Here is a 25,274-nt window from a genome sequence, read left to right on the forward strand (position 1 = left end):
GTGCCATTACATCCACACTTTATCAGGCCCCAGCAAGATTATTTTTCTGTTTCACCAAATATCAGCAGATCAGCACATCGGTAAGAATTTGAAATGTAAAAAATGATTCATATGCAAAAATATGAAACATAAAACATTTTTTCCGTGAAACGGATAACGAATATCAGGCCTAGCCGAGGTATCGGGGCTGATTTTGGGCCCGATATCGGGATGTAAAGGGACAAAAAAAATATTAACTGTACTGTGAAAGAATAAGGATCAGTCAAAGGGCGTTCTAAAAGTTTTATCCGTCTGTAGAAAGATGGCAGTAAATTTACTGTTACTACAAGAAATTTTTTTTGTCAATTAATCTTTTTTTTTCATTTTCTCTTTGCTACTCGTTACAACGGTTACCAAATATGATCTACATCTACCTACTACACCAACTACCTACAAAATGGCGACAGGGCAAACTGGTTACGAATTAGTTTTTACCTAAGTTACAGACTCTAGTTACGTACTGTGCCTAGTTACTGATTAGTGACGTAATAGGACAAAACTTATTTAACTAACTTATTTAACTTTTTGTTTAAGTAAATTAAACTCGATTATTCATTAAGTACATATTTTACGACCGGTATGTATTTTTAAGGTTTCGAGCATTTGTGTGTATATTGTACATTTTCGTCGTTTTTAAATTTTTTGTTATTTTACTTTGTTACGTATTGCAATTTAATGGATGACTGTCATTGGCCTTCTTTTATGTAAGCATTTATATGTTTAGTTATATCTACGGCTGTTGTTATCCTGAATACCAATAAATTAAATAAATAATAAATTAACAAAATTATACGACTAATATTCTTTCACAAGTATTTTATTCATTTATTATCTTGGTCTTTCGTTTGCTGCGGTCGCGCTTGGGCCAGCCGCCGTCGCCGTGCACGGCGCGCAGGTGCAGCCGCAACGAGCCGCGGGTGGTGGACGCGCGCCCGCACACCGGGCACGGGAAGAAGCCGCGTATACCACGATGTGCCTAGGAAATAAACTAAATTATATCTTACACCTTTAAACGAGCAATTCTTATATATATACATATATATATATATATATATATATATATATTTCTGTGATCTCGAAAACGGCTCTAACGATTTCGCTGAAATTTGGTATATGGGGATTTTTGGGGATACACAATAGTTCTAGATAAGTCTTATGTTTGGGAAAACGCGTGTTTTCGAGTTTTCATGCGTTTTTCTTTCGACGCAGAATATGGTCGCTAATTTCGTGTCGCCGGCCACTGTCCGTCCGGCCCAGCGGGTTAAGACGCGGACTGCTAGAAACGAATGTTACGGGTTCGAATCTCGTCCGGTGACTAACTTTTTTTTTTATTATTATTTTTATAAACCGGCACAACGGGCGACATGACGTCATTGAATTCTCGACTTCATATCGAGCATCTTTGCTTTACGGAAAAGCGTATTGCAGAAGTGAAAAAAGCAACCCTTCACTATGACGTCTGGAAATACGAATTGAATACCTTTCATAGCTGCTACTTCGTAATCTAAAGTCACTCTTGCTGGTTTCCAATCAGAAATTTGACTTTTAATTATCCTGAATAATATCTCATATGTTCTTACATTCTTAGGATCACGCTCTTTCTTTTCTATCCTACTAGGAGAAAGAAAGCGTCCTAAGTTTTATTTTTAGGTTCCGTTACAATTTTTCAAACGCGTTGTACGGCGGTTACGGAATGGACTATATGGAAAACAAAGTGAAATGTATGAAAATTTTCAGAAATATGCCTACTTTTTCGTAGGAGGATGGATTCAGCTCATGATTCTGAGTATATAAATAACATTAAATTTGTCTTTCTTAAAAAAAGGTATGTATCGTTTTACATGAAAAAGGTACTAAGTGTATCACACGAAAATGTCCAATTATGAAAAAAGAAAAAGTAATAAGTTTTGATAATTAATTACGAACGAAGAAAAAATACTCGATTACGAAAGCAGAAAGTGAATTCTTGTTTGATAATTAATTATGAAACAGGAAAAATGAATCTTCTTTGGGAGCCAGTTACGAAAACCATACGGACCAAAGGATAATAAGTATTCATTTCTTTCAAAATCCGGCAGACAAGAATGGAGATAAAAGATAGTTACGGACCAAAGGATAAAATATACTTACCTACAAAAAAAAAAGGAACCAATTATAAAGAGAATACCCCTTCTAACAGGTCTGTTTGCGGCATGGACCCCATGATACTGGCGGCATTACCTCTCTGTATGGCAAGGGAAATACGTACGCGCCAGCCCTGGGGTCCCCTGTGGTGTCGACCAGCCGCGCCGACAGTGCTGCCATGAATATTTTCATGTCGGCTGACCAGGGACCCAAAGTCTCAACCGCGAGCGCCGCAAACTCATAGTCGTCGAGCAACGTCGAGTATTTGCGGCGCTTGAGTACTTGGGCCTGGTCAGCGGCAGCGCCGGCTCGAATGCGGGTCCCCTGAATATATATATATATTTTTTTTAATTTTTATTGTTTTAGACAAGTTTAATTTAGTAAAAAAAATGTAGTTGAGATTATCACCTATACACCACCATATTACAATAAATAGTTATAACCGAGCAACGCTGAGGTATTAAGTGTCAATTAGATACAAAGTTATTTAAGGGGGTCCCTAACGCCAATGACCTTCGATCTGAACCCCTTAGTTTTCTAATGTTTTTTGTAGCTTATCATATTAACAGCAATGACTATAAGCAGTACAGTGTCCCATATTTACTTCAGAGTTCATAATATTCGAGATATTTGGCATCAAAGTTGAACAATTTTAGGCCAAAATACTAGTTTTCGGACCATAACTTTTTTGTTAACTAATTTAAAATTAAAATCTCTGACAAATTTTTAGAGACGTCAAAGACGAACCCAACTATGTAGATTTCGTATATGTAAAATCCTTCATAGCAATCCAGTAACGAAAATAGTGTTTATAAATAAATAAATAAATATTATAGGACATTATTACACAAATTGACTAAGTCCCACAGTAAGCTCAATAAGGCTTGTGTTGAGGGTACTTAGACAACGATATATATATATATATATATAATATATAAATATTTATAAATACTTAAATACATAGAAAACACCCATGACTCGGGAACAAATATCCATGCTCATCACACGAATACATGCCCTTACCAGGATTTGAACCCGGGACCATCAGCTTCGTAGGCAGGGTCACTACCCACTAGGCCAGACCGGTCGTCAAGTACATGTATGGGACAAATCGTAAGAAGGAAGGAAAGAGTGGAGCGTATTACTGAGCCAGAACCCTTTTGTTTTGCTGCAACGCACACAACACACATTACCTTTTATTGATGCTTTTTGTTCTTTATTTAATTTTTATTTTGATAGTGCTACTGTTCCTATTATTACCTTGTATGTATAAATAAATAAATTATAAATATTATAGGACATTATTACACAAATTGATTAAGTCCCACAGTAAGCTCAATAAGGCTTGTGTTGAGGGTACTTAGACAACGATATATATAATATATAAATATTGATAAATACTTAAATACATAGAAAACACCCATGACTCAGGAACAAATATCCATGTTCATCACACGAATAAATGCCCTTACCAGGATTTGAACCCGGGACCATCGGCTTCGTAGGCAGGGTCACTACCCACTATGCCAGACCGGTCGTCAGTGTTTGTTTAGACAATGTTTATAAAAATCATAAAAAAATAAGTATTCATTTCTTTCAAAATCCGGCAGACAAGAATGGAGATAAAAGATTAAAGAACCGATAGCCGTTTGTCATATAATTCTATTTGTAGTGCAAATGTAGGAGTAACGACTCAAAACTTGTCATAATGCTAGCTATGAAGCCAGCTCTGGTCTTCCGTAGAACCCGACGTCGGGGCCAAGCAAGAGTATTTTTCCGTTTCACCAAATATCAGCACATCATTTAAAACAGCGTAGCAGCGTTTCGCTATAACATTCCTTATGCGAACTGCCAAGGAGTGGAATGCTCTGCCCGTCTGTGTTTCCGCATGAGTACAATCTGGATCACTTCAAGGCTAGAGTAAATAGGTATCTCATAGGTAAGCGTGCTCCACCGTCGACCACATCATCACTTACCATCAGGTGTGATCGTGGTCAAGCGCCTGCTGGTCAAATGTTAAAAATAATGTTCATATGCAAAAATATCAAACATTGAACATTTTTGGCAATTAGAGACAAATTATTTTTTACATTTCAAATATTGTTAACGATGTACTGAGATTTCGAGAAAACGGAAAATATTCGTCGTCGGGCCTGATAATTGTATTTCGTGAAAAACTGGCGCCATCTAATAGATCAAAGGCTAAAGATGTGCAGCATCGTTCCGAGCGATGGCGCCATAACCTTCAGGTTGCGCCCGGTAAGATGGCATTTTTTGATATGTAACAAATTTAACACATATCAGTGAAAGAATAAGGATCAAGGTCAAATAGCGTTCTAAAAGTTTTAATCAGGTGTCAAAAGATGGCAGTAAATTTACTGTGGCTATAAAATTTTCCTCGACAATCCACCTCTATTTCACCTCCTGGCACAGGCTATATTAAAGCTTAAAAGGAGGTTCCAATCAGTATTGTGAAAGTAAAATAAACATTTTGATTTCATTTGATTTTTTATTTCAAATTCTCTTTCCCATTACCCTGTATAAGGAAATTGTCTTGAAATAAAAGCTAGAAATTTCACTCACAGTGTCGTAATGTCGGTTGAAGTTCCCTTTCACGGCGAACGCGAGCGGGCACTCGGGGCACTGGTGCGGCTTCTCGCCCGTGTGCGAACGCATGTGCCACTGCACATACATACACATACTATGCAATTGCATACCAAAAGAAACATTACATTAAAATTTAAACACAAGGATATTAAAAAGCCTTTATGACAAAAAACATACATACAGTATGGCGCTACTTTACCGCACTAGTGTGAAAATTAGCATATTACGTTACTATGGTGTGTCTGTGTGTGTGTCTGTGTGTGTGTGTGTGTGTGTGTGTGTGTGGTGTGTGTGCGTATGCGTGTGCGCGCGCGTGCGTGCGTGCGTGCGTGCGTGCGTGTGTGTGTGTGTGTAAGGTGTAGGAGAGCGAGTATGGACTAGTTGACGACAGACCTAAATATAAGAACGTATTATGTCTTCAGTGTCATTATATGAAAACTTACTTTAAGCAAATATGGCATGACGAATGTCTTCGGGCAATGTGGGCAGGCGAACGGCTTCACGGCGAGGTGCGTGCGCTTGTGGTACAGGAGCATCGACGGGTACTGGCACAACATATAATAAATAACATTATTTATTTTATTTATTTAAACTTTATTGCACAATACATGAAGAGTACAAATGGCGGACTTAATGCCAGAAGACATTCTCTACCAGTCAACCATGAGCCAAACCGAAAGATCCTAATTGGTGCAGGGTCAGAATACAGAGTAAAATGACAAAAAAATATCACAAAATTATATAAAATTATACGTACATAAATAATATGATACATAAACATACATAAATATATACCCATTGTGAAACATCATGAGGACGACCTTTGAACCCTGTCAAACAGATGCTTGCGCAACATGCGCTTGAAGGAGAATTTGTTCTGGGCTTGTCTCATAGAGAGAGGAAGATCATTCCACAGCCGGATTGCCTGAATGTTGAAGGAATTCGACATGAAACCTGTACGATGTCGAGGGACAATAAGTTGAAGGCTACGGGAGGTTCGGAGATCGGTGCCGGAGCGCGGAGTAACAAATTTGAATTTGGAACGAAGGCAATCAGGGGCTGAAGGATCAAATAAAATTGAAAACAAAGTGCATTATGTTGAAATAGTTATCCCATCAAAAACATTTTCATGTAAAATGTTGCCAAGACGAAACCATAAGGCTCGCACTGTCAATAAGTTATCAGATCTCTTGCAGAGCCAAGCTTCATTTCATTTATTCGTTGCAACCATGGTATTACAGATGTTCTTTAAATAGAGTACAATCATGGACCCTACTAGGGCGTAGCAAAATTTTTATGTCTACTTATTTCTTATAAAATAAATCTATAAACAATAATGACAAAGACTCTACAAGCCCTAACTTTATTTAAAAACACATGCACATGCTCAGTGTAGGGTTCCGTAGTTACCAGTCCGTCAAAATGGAGTTTTTGCAAAAACGGCTGAACCGATCAAGTCCGCTATAGTGTTTCTTGAAAGTCTTTTTCACTAAGCTTTACTTTCCGTGGTTCAAAAGTTAGAGGGAACAGAATTATTTTTTGAACGGCAAGAACGCCTAGAGTCGTTGTTACTAGTCGTGCCCACAGCGCCACGGACACTATAGGTGTTATGGCGGACGCTGTCAAAGTAACCTTCACACTTACGAGTAAGGTTTACATTAGCTCACTTGCGAGTTTATGCTTCATTCATGTTTGTATTGATTTATGATTTGATGTTAGAATGTGCTCTTCTATAATCTTTGCACGTCTGCACGCAGACTGAATACACTGGAACTTTGTTTTTTTTGTACCTATATGATCTGCATGTATATACGTGTATTCTGTGCAAATAAATTCTTTGAATCTTTGCGCCCGGGAGCTTGGCGTTTGAGTGATGTTCGTGTTTATGACATAAAGCGTTTAATGTCTTTTCTTGAAAAACGCTTTTTTAAATCATTAACTATCACTTATGAAAGCAATATAATGTAAATGATCGTATATGATTTATAAATTGTTACATATTTGCCGTGACTTCTTTTTTAAAAGTTTTTTTCAATAAACGAAGTCAAAATCGTTCACTATATTTCTAATGCAAAACAAACCCGGACAGGTGCGACTCGGACTCGCCCACCGAGGGTTCCGTACTTTTTAGTATTTGTTGCTATAGCGGCAACAGAAATACATCATCTGTGAAAATTTCAACTATCATAGACGGACGGCCAGCGGAATCTTAGTGATACGGTCCCGTTTTACCCTTTGGGTACGGAACCCTAAAAACGAACAATAAATAATATAAATAAATAAAATCATTTATTTCAGACCAAGTTGATCCATATATGGTTAGTTACAGATTATCTTAATAACTATGTTAGTGGCAACAGTACAAAAACAAAAGCAATATAAAGATAAAATAAAAAAGATACTTGTATAAATAGTACAAGTATTGGCAGGGACAAGCAGGGCAGAGAACCTGCTCTACTTGGCCCTGCCAATCGCCACTTCCACCCAGTAGCGAGTGAGAGGAGAGTCGAGGCGCTCTGCCAACTCCGTTGCCAACAGAAGGCCGTTGCTGCTGCCCCGCACACGATTCAGCAGTGATCCAACTCTTTTTCTCCTGATGGCGAAAAAGTCATCTGTACGCGCCTCAGCAAACATTCTGGATGCACTGTTATGTCTCGGCAGCCGCAACAACATTCTGAGTACTAGTAGTACTCACCCGAACAATAACGCCGCACTGCTCGCACATGCTCGGCTTGTACTGCTTGCTCGCTTGCTTGTAAACCCTTCTTCGGTAGAAGCCCGGGGGCTGCGCGTAGCGCTGCCCGAGGTGCTTGCGGCGGTGGTGCGTGTCCAACGCGGCCGCATTTGCGAACGCCAGGTCGCACTGTTTTTTAATATCTTATATTAATAATAAGATAATAGGAAAGGTGGGCCAAAATGGTTACTGAGTGTGGTTCCAAAATGGTGGGAAAATGCCAATACGCGGGTCTACGGAAGGTGGAGATAAGGAACGAAATCTCCATGTACCAAATTAAAAAGTATGTTGTGTCTATGTGTATTCAGTTGACAGAGAGCTGGTATTTAAAGCACAAAAAAGATGTATTAGATCATTATGTGGAATACAGCAACTTGATTCATGTAAACCATACTTTAAAAAATTACGAATACTTACTTTACCGTGTTTATATATTTTTGAAATTGTACTTTTTGTTAAAGTCAATTCACAGTTATTCCAAAAGTTTAAGAGTATACGTCTTAGAAACAAAATAAATTCGTTGCCTTCCAAAACAGCATTATTTAGGAAAAGTATATTTGGTATGGCTCCAAAAATTTTTAATAAAATTCCGAATGAGTTAAGAAATACAGATGACATGATTAGTTTTAAAAGTAAATTATTTAAATTTTTAGTTGACAAAGCATATTATAGTATAAGTGAACTTTTGTTAGATGATTATTAATGGTAACTGTGCACAGCATGCAGTCACAGTCCATGAATGAAAAATTGTACGCCTTACGGCACAACATAGTGATACGATGATGATGTATATGGGACCTGTACAATTGTATACATACCTATGTTGGACAAATAAATGCTTTTGACTTTGACTTTTGACCAAAAAGTGTCATCAAAAAACTTTAAATAGGTGGCGCTACAATACCTAGAGTACTTGAACAAAAAAAAAACAAATCATAGACAGCGCAATTCACTTCGTTAATAACGCCTAGGTTCTTAGCTACTCTAGCGCTACTCTGGAGAGATTTGGAACTATTATTTATAGCTGACAGCTGGACACTTTTGCAACAGTTCTACCATAAGAGATGACACTCCTCTTAATTCCACATTCCATACGCGGGTCCACACAGAGCGAGCGGAGGCACGTCTACACTGGCCGTATTGTGCGTTAGGAAATTGCCTCGCGCGAATGCTCGCTCTGTGTGGACCCGGCTAATGACAGGGTCGAGTGGAGAAAACGAGGTATGTATGTATAATGTAGTGTAGGTAATTTATTCATATTAAAAAGTATGTTGTGTCTATGTGTATGTTTCGTCGGAGAGGCCCCTGTAACGTAACCTTTTCCCCTTAGTCTCATTTAGTAACCAGTTCCAAAATGGGAAAAGTTCCCAATTCGTAACCCGCTTTGTCTTTGGTCTTTGATCCATTAGATGGCGCTATTTTTTTAATTTAAGAAATTTAACACATATCAGTGTTAGAATAAGGATTAAAGTCAAATGGCGTTCTAAAAGTTTTAATCATGTGTCGAAAGATGGCAGTAAATTTACTGTGGCTACAAAGTTTTCTTTGACAATCCACCTCTATTTCAAATTCCCTTTGATTGGACTAAGTTATGAAATAAATGATCGCTAAGGACATATTTACCACTTCACAGTGATGTGACTCGGTGGGGTGTACCAACCCCACATGGTCCTTTAGCGCCTCCTCGCTCGCACAGCTCTCGCCGCACTGCTCGCACGGCAACAGGGCTCTCTCTCTGTGCTCGCCGGCCAGCTCGTTATGTTTCTTCAGCGCTTCTTCATTATTGAATTTGACTAGGCAGATAGTGCATGTGAACTGTTTCGATATCTGAAAAACAATCAGAGTTATAAACTAACCCCCTTATTTATAAAACTTTACGGGCCTGATGTAGTTAAATAATGTTTTATCCCTTTCTTACAAATACATAAGTAAAAATGACAGATAAAGACAAACGACCAGTCTGGCCTAGTGGGTAGTGACCCTGCCTACGAAGCCGATGGTTCCGGGTTCAAATCCTGGTAAGGGCATTTATTCGTGTGATGAGCATCGATATTTGTTCCTGAGTCATGGGCGTTTTCTATGTATTTAAGTATTTATAAATATTTATATATTATATATATCGTTGTCTAAGTACCCTCAACACAAGCCTTATTGAGCTTACTGTGGGACTTAGTCAATTTGTGTGATAATGTCCTATAATATTAAAAAAAAAAAAACGATTCATAGCTAATTCAGGCCAGTAACGCGTTTATGAATAACGTCATAAGTCCACTTCTTTTATTTGGAGTATTCTAAGTTTTTTTCATTACATTACCATTTTATTAGGGTTCCGTCAAAGGATAAAACGGGACCCTATTACTAAGACTCCGCTGTCCGTCTGTCACCAGGCTGTATCTCATGAACCGTGATAGCTACAGTTGAAATTTTCCGAATTTTCCGTCTGCTCGTTTGCCACCTATATCATAAAATAATAAATTAATAGTTTAAAAAAACACTAGAAAAACACGCTTATCGTGGTCAAAGTTCATTACAAAACATTTCTAACAAATCCAAACACAGCTATGATACGATGTTACATCCTGAAGTTCCAGTTCATATCTTCCGGCTCCATCATCAGATCAGTTCGACAGTACCATATTATTGTATTGTCATCAGAACTACATACAGCTGCCAATTTTCACGACGCTACGATCCTTGGAAGATGGTTAAATTAGTTACCTTAGATTCCATTACATAGTTACATACAGGTCGACCTAATAAAGGCGTGTTAAAAAGAGTATTTCGCTTATTAGGGTATTAATATTTATTTATAAGAAGCATCTGTCATTGCCACACCCGATATGGGTATCATGTATTGAGACAATTTTATTGTTACTTGAGACCTGACATATACAGTCAGCGTCAAATACTTTGTAGCAGTCAAAGTGGCCAAATAGTTCGGTACACCATACTATAAATATATGGTGTACCGAACTATTTGGCTACTTTGACTGCTACGAAGTATTTGACGCTCACTGTACATACATGTAAGCAGTTAAAATTAAATAAATAAATAAAATATTAGTACGACCGGTTAAACTTTTTTTTATATATCACGACGGTTGCAAGCAAACATACCGACGCTTAAGAATCAATACTGTCTAACATTTTTTACGTTTTTTACCTTTTAATGCAGTTAGATGCAGAAAAAGATAACGAACATAACTGCATTAATAGGTAAAAAACTTAAAAAATGTTAGTTAGACAGTATTGATTCTTAAGCGTCGATACGGCAACATTGTCCCCTTGTTGAACGAATAACTATTATATTGTACTCCGTGTTATCTTAAAGCCCGGTTTAAATTTCTTTCATCTCTTAGATGCTCTCAAAATCTGCTACTTGTTCCCCCTCCTTCCTCTTCAAAATTCTACAACAACTCTTTCAGTTTCCGTGCTGTCCGGCTGTGGAATAATCTACCCATTGATATTAGACGTGCTAAATCACTTCCCATTTTTAAAAACCTATTAAAAGAACATTATTTGTCTATTTCATGAAGGTCCTATACTCGTATTCTTTTAAACTCGTTGTCGTTGTTATGGCTTCCTTTGTCATTTATATATGTATATATATATATATATATATATATATATATATGTATAATTTTTTGTATATAGTAATAAATGTAGTCTATCTTAACTTTATATGTGTAGTATATGTATTATATTGTATTTTTACTACTTTTTTCTTTATTTTTATTTTTTTGCACCACCCGTTAACTTCGCTTCGTTCGCCATCTCAATATCTGAAGGTTGTCTGGAAGAGATCGCTGTTTAGCGATAAGTCCGCCTGTTGTTACCTACCAATGTGTATATTTTATCAATTTCTGTATCTGTTTTTTATGTAGTGTGCAATAAATAATTTTATTATTATATGTCTTTCCCATCACGGAACAATGGTGCTCCGGACCTTTGGGAGGCGTGCGCGGAGCCGAAGCCAACACGTAGAGGCCCTTTTGACACTTTAATGAAATGTAAGGGGTACACCTAGCGGATGCTGCCCTTGCCCGTGTCATGGGACGCACGCAGAGGCAGCACCCGCCAGGGTGTAAGGACTATTTGAGGGTTGATGGAATCTAAAATGAACTGGGCTATTGGGTGAAAGCGATGGACTAAATACTGGGCTATGGGATAAAAAACCGGACGCCTGCCTAATAAAAGGGTATTCAATTTTATTTCCGGCAGACGGTGACTCGCCCCCACAAGATGGGCCCCCACAAAAAGCGACATCTAGGATGGCTCAAGGGCAACACCGGTGTGAGGGCTCAGGGGTGTCGAGAGGTGTACGCCGCTTTCTACCCAGTGGCTGCGAGCAGCCACTGTGCCAACTCGCGTCTTATGCAATTATTATTATTATTATATTGTACCAAGTCGTGTATCTTCCTCTTATGCTGCCAAAGTCCGTTTTCGCTGACGAACGTTTCGCCGCAGTCGACGCAGTCCACGTTCAGCTCGGGGTGCATCAGGCGCACGTGGGAGAAGTACGTCGTGCTCTTTCTGAGGGGACACGACCACACTAGTCAGCCGAATTAGGCGATGTATTAAATTAAATTAAAACTAAATATCATTTATTATCAGGCAACTAAGGCCCATACATACATACCTTACAAACTAAATAAATAAATAGATTAATACTATAGGACATTATTACACAAATTGACTAAGTCCCACAGTAAGCTCAATAAGGCTTGTGTTGAGGGTACTTAGACAACGATGTATATAATTTATAAATACTTAAATACATAGAAAACACCCATGACTCAGGAACAAATATCCATGCTCATCACACGAATAAGAATAAGAATAAGAAAGAATAAGAAAATATTTATTGCCACAAAAAAAAACCTTATCAACAAAGTACAATATAATAACCTTAAATACTAAATACAAATTAATTAGAAAGATAGGTACTTCGACATTTAATACCTGATGATTGGGCAATGGGCTCCAATCTCAGCATATGCCAAGCAGAGGGCCTAGCGCTGGTTTTCAGACTGGACCCTTGAGATCTGAACTGAGAATAAATGCCCTTACCAGGATTTGAACCCGGGACCGCCGGCTTCATAGGCAGGATCACTACCCACTAGGCCAGACCGGTCGTCAAAAAACTAACATACATACAATAATAAAAATCTTAAAATCACTTTGACGCCGCAGTTTTCGGTTGCGCCACCTGTTCCGGTCCGGGATTCGGCAGATTCCCACGAAACCACCGAAATATCACACCCTTCGGCCAGAAGTCCGCGCTCGCTATGGTTTCCAGCAGCGGCCGCGGGACGCGCACCACAAGCCTTATTGAGCTTACTGTGGGACTTAGTCAATTTGTGTACTAATGTCCTATAATATTTATTAACAGTATAGTAGCATTTTTCAATGAGCAGTTTCTTAAGATTGTTTTTAAAGGCGGTGGGATTTACCTCGGATTTAATTCGTTCCGGAATTTAATTGAAAATGTCTATAAATCTGGAATGTGGACTATTTCTACGCATTTGTAAGTGTGATTTTGGTAGTACTAGTCTGTTTTCATGGCGCGTTTTAATAGTACGGTTTGGAGCGTCTTTTATTTCTCTGAAAATGTGTATATTACTTCTGACAAATTTTGCTACCTCTAATTATCTATCCAATACTTTACTTGGACATTGTGAAACAGGCCCTTAACCTGTGGCAAACGTAAAACCACTGACCGGAGGACGCAGCGTGGGAAGGCCACTTTATCTACAGAGATAAGTTTTGCAGGAAGTTTTGTCTGGCAGTTAATTTATTTGTTAATAGGGTCGTTTCGATATACAACTCTTAGGGCAGAATTGTATCCCAATAAATTCTTTTGGATTATAAGAACATGTTAAACTACTTTTAGGGGACCTGTAATGACCATATTTTTGTAAATATTGAATTTAAAATATCTTTTGGCACACGTCACGTGACCAAACTCGAAACGTCATTGAAGATTCTGATGACGTCACAACTCTCGGATTGACACTGTTGACAGTTAGGCGATAAACAACAAATTACAAATGTCAGTTGACAGTTCGTATCTTCTACGTGTGTATGTAGTTATGTGTCAAACCGTAAACTGTGACGTCACACAATTTTTAAAGAGCGTTTTGGGCGCGAAATAGGGATTGCAAACCGGCTTGATTTTCAATCCGGCCGGATCCGGCCGGATTTTGGCCATGATCCGGCCGGATCCGGCCGGACCGGATCCGGATTGGTATAGGGATATTAAAGTTAATTAAGTGACATATTTTTCTAGTTTTTTGCGTAATACGTATTCCTAAATCTATAATTTGAAGTTAATAAATAACTTCTTAAAAATAAAATAGAACTTAGTAGTAAAAAGTGTTACAATGTCAATATCACTTTAAAAACAAAATATGAAATCGGTTTTTATTATATTTAACCATTCACAAGTACTCAAATTTTCGATTATATTTATGAATTTGAGTAGTTTACAAATCCTGATGATGGGATTTGGGGTGGGAAATGGAAGTCCTTGAAAGGACAAGTTTTCGTAACTGTTCTTTGATTGAATTCTTTGTAACGTTGACATCCATTCTAGTAACAAAAGAAGATATATATTTTGCTCTTATTTTTATGTGCGTGAAAGTAGTAGAATGTATGATTTAAAAAAATGTTGTTTAGGGATATAAGGGCAAATTATAGGGAATGAAATACGACACAGCGATCTCGTGCAAAAATAATAGAGTGTAGGATTAAAACCATCGCGGAAAGAGACTCCCTAAGAAAAGTTACATGGATCAGGTAAAGAATTGGCTAGACGTAGAGTAGCACGTACGTACGAAGATGTAGGAAATTGCATAAAATTGGATGAAATTGTGAAGACAAAAGATTCCTTCTTAAATTTGAATAGAAAAGAATCTAGATCTACTAAAGATTATCGATATACATATATATGATGAGCTCAACTCAAGTCGGTTGAGTACCGGCGACTTAATCCTGTTCATTTGTTTAGTTTTAATCTTCTATCACAACATTATGACATAACATTAACCTTCTCTCTAGCATAAATTACAAAGGCCTTCCATGGCATCTCCATCCTTTAATTATTCCTTCTATTACAGTATTTATGTAATCGTCATATCATGCCACCAAAATGAAAGAAGAAGAAATTCTCTCCTGTTCCCAGTTATCGTCATAATAAATATATTTTTATCTCACTATATTTAAACTTCTTCACTAGTTTTTTGTTCTATCCAACTTTATCTCTCATCCGTCGCTTTTTCCTCACCTAAAACGCACAGCGCGTGTTGTATTTAGGCGTTTTTTTTATTTTACCGGATCCGGTCCGGATCCGGTGATTTTTACCGGATCCGGTAGCTCCTGAAAAGTGCCGGATCCGGCCGGATTACCGGATCCGCCGGACCGGATTGCAATCCCTAGCGCGAAAGCATCTGTCAAAATATATTTTGTTAATTTTACATATTTAAAGCCGTTTTTAGTATAAAAGTTGAATTTTAGGGCAACTTTCATTTAATACATTCACGTAATACAAGCGTTTCGAAAAATTGGTAGCAACCCTATTAGCTATGGAATACTTTACTTTAGACATTGTGAAACAGGCCCTTAAACTGTGCCAAACGTAAAACCACTGAGCGGAGGACGCAGCTTGGGAAGGCCCCCTACAAGATGGATCGACGATCTGGTGGCACGTTGGTTGGTCAGCACGTGACCGGCTGCTGTAGAGATCAGAAGGCCTGTTCAGCAGCAGACGTCTTTCGGCTGATATGATGATGAAAAGTAAAGGGAACTCACATGAAGCTCTTCCCGCAGTGCTGGCACTCGTAGGTCTTGCCCGTATGCGTGGCGTGGTGGTTGGTCGCTTGAGGCCTGTATCGCGTATTAATAGTTATTTGTTTTACAAGGGGGCAAAGTTGTTTCACCGCTCGTACTAATATTGATACCCGAGCGAGCGAAAGACTCCAAAATTGAAACAGGAGCGAATGGTTCGAGAAGTGGAATCTTGACCGTTACGAGGGTTTCAACTTGAACATTAAAAGGTACGAGGGTTAAACAAACTTTGCCTCCGAGTGAAACACAAAATTTTTCACCACACCAAAGTGAGGAAAATACTAATTATGGAATACAAAAAAAAATCAAATCCAAATGAATGTAATAAAAAAATTAGTTTTTATTCAAAATCATAATTTTAAATAAAAGTCAATTCCACTAGCTAACATAAGGAAACAACTCAAAATTTGCATCTGATTACTTTACCCCACATGTGGATAAAATGCAACTTTCTCATTAGTTTTTGAACAATCAAGATCGCCTTTACCAGTTGGTGTGGTGAAAAGAACATTATGGCTCCTCTACACGCTGGCCCAGCGCTGGACCAGCGAGATGGCCATGCGGTTCTTGAAACGCCACTACACGATGGCGACATTCAGTTGTGATATATTGTTCCGAGAATGAATTCATTAAAGTAATTTTGTTTTTAATATGATATAGTTGTTAGAATTAATTATATTAATGCACCTAGGCTAATATTTGCTACACTATCGCATTGGGCAACTGTCATGATAGCTGTAACGTTATTGTAAATAAATAAAATAAAATAAATATTTTCTTTGATGCGCGGACGAACAACCGACATAGTGGCCATCCCGCCGCGCCATAAGCCATCCACCAATGCGCTCTCCACACGCTGGGCCATCTTAGTGGGCCAGTATAATGGCCCATCTTAGTGGGCCAGTTCGATGGCCCATCGTGTAGAAGAGCCATTACATAAAAATCTGTCACTAAAAACTTGATCATTTAATCAAAAACAAGTCTAATTTCAAACACAATTTTTTTGGGGATATTAGGATAGATTATTTTCGCTAAATCACTTTTTCCAATATTGATCAGGTTTTGTACACACTTTTAATTAGCTTGACTGCGCATATATCTTTGTTATGTCTGCTACTGCGATGTGTTACAACCTCCTGAGACCCAGAAGCAATTGTTTTGTTTTTGAATTTGGAATCCTTAGTTACACAATAAAAGTTCAAAATAGATTTTCGAATAAGTACAAAAATTTGTACTCGGGGTCTTAGGAGGTTATATCCTCCCATAGCCCAGCCGTACAAGTAAAAAAAGACAAAATTTGCCAGTGAAATTTGAACCTTAGGAAAAGTTGTTTTTTTTGTGCGGAAATGTTACGAAACAAAAGGAATGCAACTCTGTTCAATTGAAAATGGTTTAAATTTTATAAAACTTATTAAGGGGTCATCCATTAATTACATCACACGTTTAGGGGGAGGGAGGGGGTCAAGAAAGTGTGACACGCTGTGTCAGGGGGGAAGGGGGAGTAACGAACTTTGTGACGTCACTTTAACTTAATCAGTGACCGATTTTATTTTATTCCCTGTACAGTTAAATAACGTATGTTTTTGGAACGATGATAGTTTTTATTCGTTTATTTTTCTTTCCTAAACGGTTGTGTGTTATAAAATTACTAATATTTCTTTTATCAAAAATATTTTGGTAATATATTAATAATACCTAACCCGATTTGACGATTTCGTTGAAAACAAAATTGCCAAAAATGTTACGTCACAGCAGGGGGGAGGGGTTTGCCAAATGTGACTAAGTGTGACAAGGAGGGGGGGGAGGAGTCAAAAAACCTCGAAATTCGTGTGACGTAATTAATGGATGACCCCTAAGTACTATAGATAGGACCGTGAGCATTAGGAGGTTATTATAAGTTAATGTTCAAATAGTTTTGCTTGTCGGCAAATATTAATTCAAAGGCGGAATGATGGAAAAAATTCGCTGGCTATGGTTGAGGCTTGGTGGCTCAGTTGGCAGAACGCGGCAGTATGGATCCAGAGGCCGTGAGTTCAAGTCTCAACCAAGGCAGTAATTTTTCCACGTTTAAATTTATTCTGGTATAGGTCTGGGCCCCTATGCCTTATGTTGTAAAGCACAGCATATTTCGCAGGTGTATGGGTTAAGTCGTGAACCCATACGCCCGCGAAACATGTTGCGCTTGGATATTCGATTAACTAACCTGGTTCTGGAGACGAATTCGCACTCATTGCAAATGAACTTCAGTCGGTGCCGGGCCTGGTGCTGGCGGAGCTTGTTGCGCGCCCTAAAGTGCATAGCGCAGATCTCACAGGAGTGCGGACCGTTGGTCTAAAATGAAATATTCGAATTCGAATCGAATAACAGTATTTTATACAATCGTGTTATACTAGAGCTTTTCAGTCGAGTACTGCTTAGTTGCCTAAGTAAGGTATAAGATTGAAAAGTTTAATCATATCACTATTGTATACAATACTTTTTTTACCAGTCATCTATTTCTCGAAAGGTATTAGACTGATATTATTAGCCCACGAATCGTATGGATTGCTATAGCAACACAGTACTAATATTAGTTTAGTACCGTTTGAGAAATGGGACCCAGGTCTAACTGGAGAGTCGGAGTGGACTCACCGGGCTGTGCCAGACTCGGTGGTTGTTGTAGGCGGACTCCACGCCGTACCCTTTCCCGCAATCTTCACATTTAAACGGCGACTCCAGGTAGTTCTCGGACTTCTTGCGTGTTGCGATCTCTTCCAGCTGCTCTTCCTACAAATTAATGAATATGATGAATGAACGCACAATTTTCGTCATCATACCACGGGTGCAATTTGGTTCGACGTTTGAAAAGTTCTAAAAACAAGTGAAACTTTTTTAGAGTCACATCAAGCTAAGTTTATCAACTTGCGGGACGACAAAGTCTAAACTAAATGTAAAAAGTTGGTCATGGTTTCAATAAAATTGACGGGTAATAGTCTTATTTGCGAGAACATAAAGGTTTAAACTGAAATTGATTATGATTGTGATGGGGTCACGTTCGCCGGGGCGGGCGTGGCCTCATACAACTCCCTTGTTCCAGACGGGAGCAAGGGTTTCCTAATTAGCTCAGAGGAGAGAGAGGGTGCAGGGTGAGACAAAGAAACCAAAGGTAATACTGTAACACAAATCGGCGGGCTTTTATGCCGGTTTATTATAAAATAAAGGTTTCTTAAATCTAGATGTCCTAGGCTAGGTACGACGCGGGGGATGATTCTAATTTATAGCAACAGGATTACGGGACGGCGCGGACCCTAAGCTACTCGCGAGTTTTGGGATCGGTATCCCCTAAGAGTGAAGGGGTGGTTTTGACGGGAGCAAGATAGTATAGGGGTGGATACCCCGGGTGCCCTCACGCGTCTGTAAACACGCCGGCACAACCGGGATAAGGAATCGGGAAGGGGTACGTACTCCAGGTGCCTTCACGCGTCTGAAAACGCGCCGGCTCGACTGGGCTACGGGGTCAGGAAGGGTACGTACTCCAGGTGCCTTAACGCGTCTGTAAACACGCCGGCTCAACTGGCCTACGGGAATCAGGAAGGGTAGGGACCGGGAGCCTTAACGCGTCTGAAAACACGCCGGCTCGTACCGGGAGAGCAGCGGTCCTCACAGCGGAAGGCGGTGAGAGCGACTGCCTGCTATCTAGGCGACCGCGCTGGCTTTTATAGTGCGCGGCTCGCGGGGCGCGGGCGGGGGCAGCGACTCTCAGTCGCTCGGCGGCCGGCATGCGGCGCGATGGGTAGCTCGGGACAGATCACGCGGCGGTGGCGTGGTATTGTGATGCGTGGCTGCGCGCGCCATCACATGATTACAAAAAAAATTATAAGTAATGGTCCCCTTTCACATGAAATAGTATATCTCTTGGCAAAAAAATCTTTTTTGGTACAAGCTTTTATCGCTGATTTAATTTTTCTTTCCAACTAATACTCATCGAGATAATTCTAAAAATTCCAAACACCTCCTGTGTCATCAGATCAGCTCGATGGTACCATAATATTGCATTGTCACCCCGACTTTCATATGTATGCAAATTTTCAGCTTCATCGGAAACCGGAATGTGGCTCAAATTAACGTGAAAGATTTGACGCGTACAAACATATATACATCCTTACATTGCAAGTTAAATAAAAGCCTGTAATAATTAAACTTCTTTAAAAGTAAAAACTAAACATGAAAAGATGTTTAAACGTTTGTAAGTTCTAATGTAAAATGTGAATGAAAGGACTAAGCTTAATGGTCATAAGCCCCCTCCAGACTATGCGCGTGAATCGCGGCGCGACTTCGCGGAGCGAACATACCGCGACGTTGACGTAGACTCCACACTCGCACAACTTCACGGCGATTTCGCAGGTTGCTTCGCGGCAAGATGGCGCCGAAGCGTCAGCTGATCGGATTTAGTTTGCGGCAAGGCACTGATTCAAACTGGGAACTATCAAATTGATTTTTGGTTGATCAAGTTCGCACCCAATAACCAAGTAGCCGCCATAGAAGGTTATGACAGTTTACAGATTAACCGACTCATGAGCGAATCGCGGCGCGAAGCGATCGCGAGTGTGGACTCTTGTGTTCGCGCTTCGCGTCTCCTTTGACGCGGGCCAAATACCGACAAAAAACGGGGAATAAGGCGCGAAGGCGTGAACAATCTGCGATATTGACGCGAGGGCCCTCCACACTCGCGTTCGCGGCTTCGCGCCTCGATTCGCGCACGAGTGTGGAGGGCCCTATATTGCGGCTATTTTAACAGTACTTACCTTGCTTAAAGTTACAACTTTAAGGTTATAAGTACTCTCAAATGCGACAAAATTCAATTCAGGTAGCTGTTGCGTAATTATATTTTTTATAACTTTCTTCGGACGTTGCCTACGTTTTACGTTTTGGACGTTCATTCTATTAAATTTTACGTTTCCTTTTATTCTATTAATTTTTATGTTTCCTATATTTTCGTGACCTTTTTCTTTATAGCAAAGATCATCATTATTGTCCGATTTATCCCCAACTTTGAATTCAATTTTATCATTCTTCACTTCAATCGTCATCATTTTCATTGTTTCCGTATTTTCTTTTCCCATTTTCATTAGATTGTTACCAATATTCATACTTTCATTATATATACGTCCTGTTTTTAAGACCATATTTTCATTAACTGGAGTTTCAGTTGTTTCTGTATTAGTTTTTCCCATTTTCATTAGATTGTTATCAATATTCATACTTTCATTATATATACGTCCTGTTTTTAAGACTATATTTTCATTAACTGTAGTTTCAGTTGTTTCTGTATTCGTTTTTCTCAATTTCATTAGATTGTTATCAATATTCGTACTTTCATTATAGACTCGTCCGATTCTTAAGACTATATTTTTCTTCACCGGAGTTTGAATTGTTTTTGTATTTACTTTTACCAATTTTATTAGACTTTTATCTATATTCATACTTCGACTATAGATAGTTCCAATTTTTGGGACCATATTATCCTTCGCTGGTGTTTCAGTCTGCCTTTTGCTGTTTCTTTCAGGTTTCAAGCGATCTTCTTTAGACTTTGTTTTCTCAATTTTTATTTTGGTAATTATACCATCTTTTAAAACGATTTTATCCTCAAAATCATCATCATCACTGATCTCAATTAAATCTTTCTGAACTTCAGGTTCTAATTTAGGATCAGCTTCATCGATGCCGTCTGTCAACACAATTTGTTCTTCTTGTCCATCGAGTAAATTTCCAAATGGGCAGAAATCTACTATTTGGACTTCAGTTTGAGTTAACTTGGGCGACCGGTGAGGGTGTTGGTATTTGCGAATATAATCTGTGTCCAGCTGAAAAACAAATTAAAAATATCAATACTACAATGACTACACATTAACACGTTCACGGACGCATCGTATTTTCTATATAAGTTGTGCCACATATTGACCACTCAGTTTGTGTACACTTTCACATATTTAAGAGGCTCCTGATACTACGACAGCCTTGTGAACGTGGTGGAAACGCAACCAAAAACGAAGCTTGCTGAGTTGCCTAAGGCACGGGATTGAAAAGTTTGATTATATCACTATTGTATACAGTACTTTTTACGAGTTTTTTAAAATAATATTTTTTTAACTATAAAACGAAAAATAATTAATGAAAATTGGTATCTCAGTAGACAAAAAATGTAGTACAAAAACATAAACGCATTCCTGTGGTCATATGGAGCAAAAAATGTTAAATGTGTTTTGTTCACAAATATTTTTTCGTTTTCTGCACAAGACACGTTATTCCTTTAAAAAAAGAAAATATTACAATGAATAAGTTTTTTTTTATTTATAGATAAAATTGCTAGTTTCCTTTCAAACTTTAATGTCTGTCAGTAGGTATGTCTAAACTAAGTCTCATAGTGGCAGCGTCGCCGCCAAAAAGGCGTTTTTCACAAGTTATTACAGAAACAATTTTTCACAAGAATTGTCATTAGCCGGGTCCACACAGAGCGAGCATACGCGTGAGGCTATTTCTTCACGCACAATACGGCCAGTGTAGACGTGCCGTAGAGGCGTGCGAGGAAAAACGCGCGCGCTGCCTCGGCCAAGGCACATCTACACTGGCCGTATTGTGCGAGTGGAAATTGCCTCGCGCGTATGTTCGCTCTGTGTGGACCCGGCTAATTAGCTAACCAATTTACTCAGACTTCGTGAAACAGACACAAACTGTTTATCCGAAAACTAAAAAACTAACATACAGTTCGCTCAAAATAAGGTTATGAAACATGAAAAAGAATAGGTAATTGAAATAGTTACCGCTCCCTTGAGCAGCGCGGGTGTGAGGCGCTTCAGTGTGCGGAGACACATATCTCTGAAGGACGAGCATTTGAGGAGCAGCGTGTGGCAGTACGCGCACAGGTACTGCGGCATCCTGTCCCTGGACACCTGCAACCATACATATTAGATGTTACACAAACTAGGAGCGGTGCCTATAGTTCAGCAAAAACGGCAAAAACTTCACGAGCTCTTCTGTGCATAAAAAATTACCAGCAGTAATAACAGTGGCGCTGAGCTGGCCACATATCACGCAATACTGACAAAAGGTGGACCAATGATACAACAAAATGGAGAGGACCAAATATCAAATATCAAACATTTATTCAGCAAATAGGCCACAGGGGCACTTTTACATGTCCATTTTTACAAACAATAAATTAAAAAAAAACAATTACAAATATCGAATCTATGAAATAATAAATACTTTATTAGAGATGTATACTGTCTCTAAATGTCAAATTACACAAAAAAAAACTATGATAAAAAAATAAAACCATAAAATACTAAAATTCTTTAGAGATGTATAAGTCTCTACGTGTCAGAGATAAAATATAAAAATATATATTAAATTATCCTTAGAGATGTAGAGGGTCGCCAAGGCTTGAATTCTTATATAAATAATTAAAAGCCAAAAAAAATTAAAACAGACAAGAACCGAATGAAGTGTCTCACGTTAATGTCACTCAAAAGTAAAGTTACATACTTTAACATAACCTGTACCCCGTGTAAGCTTAAACAGACCGGTCTGTTGTACCACCAGGGGAGCGCCGTCTGGCCGACCCCAGCAACGTTGGGCTGACAACCTAACCTAGGCTATGGGAAAGCAATGGATGGAAATAGCTTTGAACAGAAGCTTTGTAGAGTTGGAGGAGGCCTTCACCCAAAGAGGGGTTCACAACTAAGCAAAAGATATAAATGCTAACCAAACTTAGTGTGAATAAATGGCTTATTTATTTTAATAACAAATGTAACTGTAAACTTTATAAATGAGTGGGAATAAAAAGGCTTATTTATTTTATTTAGTTTCAAGGGCGTAGCCAGCCAGTGAACCAGGGGGGAGGGGGAAGTTGATATCGAGGCCTAGAGGGCATACATTGTATGTAAAATTTTATCAATTCATGCAACTAACCTTGGAGGGCTAAAGTACCCTGACCTTAGGGTAATTTATAAAAAGCAAGGAACAAAATAATAACAAAGTTGCTACTTTGTTATTATTTAGTCAAAATTAGTCACTCGCGCGTCTCCTTTCTGACATGTGACACGAAACACATGAGTGGAATCCATAGAATTAGTTTAAAAACACTACAACTTTGACTTGGCCCCTCTTAATTTCAAACCCAGAATGTGTACTTGTTTTAGAGGCAGACTTATAAATGTTAGTTAATATTTTTTTCCTTTTTAAAGGAAAAATGCTTCCATACCATTTTTGATAATTTTGCTCTTTGGGCATCTGGGGGCACGGTGTGCCCCCGCCAACACGAGACAAAAGGTTAAAGGCAGTGCATATCTTTTCTCAACATGTTTCATCATATTTTCAAGCCCTTGTAGTTTCGGTTACAATAATGTTAGAGAGCGGGCTGGAATAATTTGTTTAGTAGCATAATTTAATAAAGTGATAGCTTGGGATAGAGGTACAATAGTATACAGATGAAATGGTTGAGCCAGGAGATAACCGAACGAGTTGCACTTATGGATGTCTCAATAGGAGTAGCAGAGAAAGCACTATGATTGTTTGTCCACTGTAAATTTCAGAATAGTTTATGGTAGGCAACAAATAATCTGACCAAATTACCAAAAGCAGTGATAAATGCTCCTTCAGTGAACAGTTTTAAAAACATACTTGACAAACATTTAAAATTATCTAAATGAAAATTAATTGTATTAAAAAACAAGTTGTTTTTTTTTTTTATACTACGTCAGTGGCATACAAGCATACGGCCCGCCTGATGGTAAGCAGTCTCCGTAGCCTATATACGCCTACAACTCACATGCGCGTTGCCGACCCTAGCATTCCCCCCCCCCCCTTGTTCAGCTCTGGCAACCTTACTCACCCGCAGGACACAACACTATGAGTAGGGTCTAGTGTTATTTGGCTGAGGTTTTCTGTAAGGTGGAGGTACTTCCCCAGCTCTTTGGGCTCTGCTCTAGATCTGGAATGAGATCCGCTGTGCTGTGCCCTACCACACAAAGCGAGATGACATTCACAATGCCCATACCTCTCTTTTGGACGTAGTTTAAGGACGTACCCGGGTCCAAACACACATCAGCTTTCAGCTGCTAGTGTTTAATAATAAATAAATCGTAATTAACAATATAAAATATTATAAATTACGTGGTTGTGAAATGTTAAAACGTGCTGTTAATTTTGTCGCATTGCGTATGTTTTGTCCGTCACGGGCGCACGCGTATAGCTCAGCTATAGGATCCTACCATCTATGTAGGCCGGTAAGTAGCTAAACTTTACTTACAGTAGTCCCAGAGATGCGAGTAAAGATATCGGCGAGTTTATATTCATGAATATTGTACAGTCTACAGTCCGTCATTAAACAAACTCGGCAGCATAGCAATCCGTGCTGCAGTAGCAAATTTCCTTGAGTTCTATTCATGGTCGAATTTTCGTTCCACAACCTGAGTAATGTGGATAATTTGCATTAATTTTTTCGTAAAAATGTAACCACTAAAAACACAATGTTAATGAAGAATGACTGTCACTGTCAATTTGATGCGTCCATGACTTCCTTCTCCTGATATTCGTTCGGAAACTTGGCTACAACCGTGAAAACAGAAGTTCGCAAATTGCAAGCCTTTTGCTCTGTCACTCTAATTACGCCTTGATTGGAGTAAAAGAGAAAGGATGGAATAAAATTATTTTTATTACACAAACCCTCTACAAACGAATGACATACACACTCGCTATCACCCATGTCAAGTGCCAATTACATCCACACTTTATCAAGCCTGATATCAGACCCGAAAATTATGTCTTTCTGTTTCACGGAATATCAGGCCCGACATGGGGACTGATTTCAGACCCGATATCGGGAAGTGTTGATGTAATTGGCGCTATACAGTTATTGCGTAACAAACTATCCTTTGATAGTTTA

At 38.8% G+C, this 25,274-nt stretch overlaps 1 protein-coding gene across 3 annotated transcripts; it reads right to left on the reverse strand.

Annotated features, from left to right (window-relative positions):
* Nucleotides 1–638: 638 nt before the first annotated feature.
* LOC133532548 (zinc finger protein 62 homolog) lies at nt 639–25,111 on the reverse strand. 3 transcript variants are annotated; one of them, XM_061871274.1, is made up of 12 exons: nt 24,639–25,109; nt 22,150–22,278; nt 20,134–21,192; nt 17,981–18,115; nt 17,553–17,680; nt 15,314–15,388; nt 11,908–12,037; nt 9,128–9,331; nt 7,466–7,633; nt 5,214–5,315; nt 4,747–4,845; nt 639–1,015 (listed from the first exon to the last, which is right to left on the reverse strand). In XM_061871274.1, exons 1-12 carry the CDS (start codon nt 24,774–24,776, stop codon nt 857–859), a joined length of 2,526 nt encoding a protein of 841 aa, XP_061727258.1. In that variant the 5' UTR covers nt 24,777–25,109; the 3' UTR covers nt 639–856. The 3 variants fall into 3 exon arrangements, with proteins under 3 accessions (XP_061727258.1, XP_061727259.1, XP_061727260.1); XM_061871275.1 differs by lacking the exon at nt 15,314–15,388 and having other exon boundaries at nt 24,639–25,111; XM_061871276.1 differs by lacking the exons at nt 639–1,015; nt 4,747–4,845; nt 5,214–5,315 and adding an exon at nt 6,817–6,936 and having other exon boundaries at nt 24,639–25,110.
* Between the last annotated feature and the right edge of the window lie 163 nt (nt 25,112–25,274).

The sequence above is a fragment of the Cydia pomonella genome, chromosome 27 (genome assembly GCF_033807575.1).
Source record: "Cydia pomonella isolate Wapato2018A chromosome 27, ilCydPomo1, whole genome shotgun sequence".
Taxonomy (NCBI): Eukaryota; Metazoa; Arthropoda; class Insecta; order Lepidoptera; family Tortricidae; genus Cydia; species Cydia pomonella.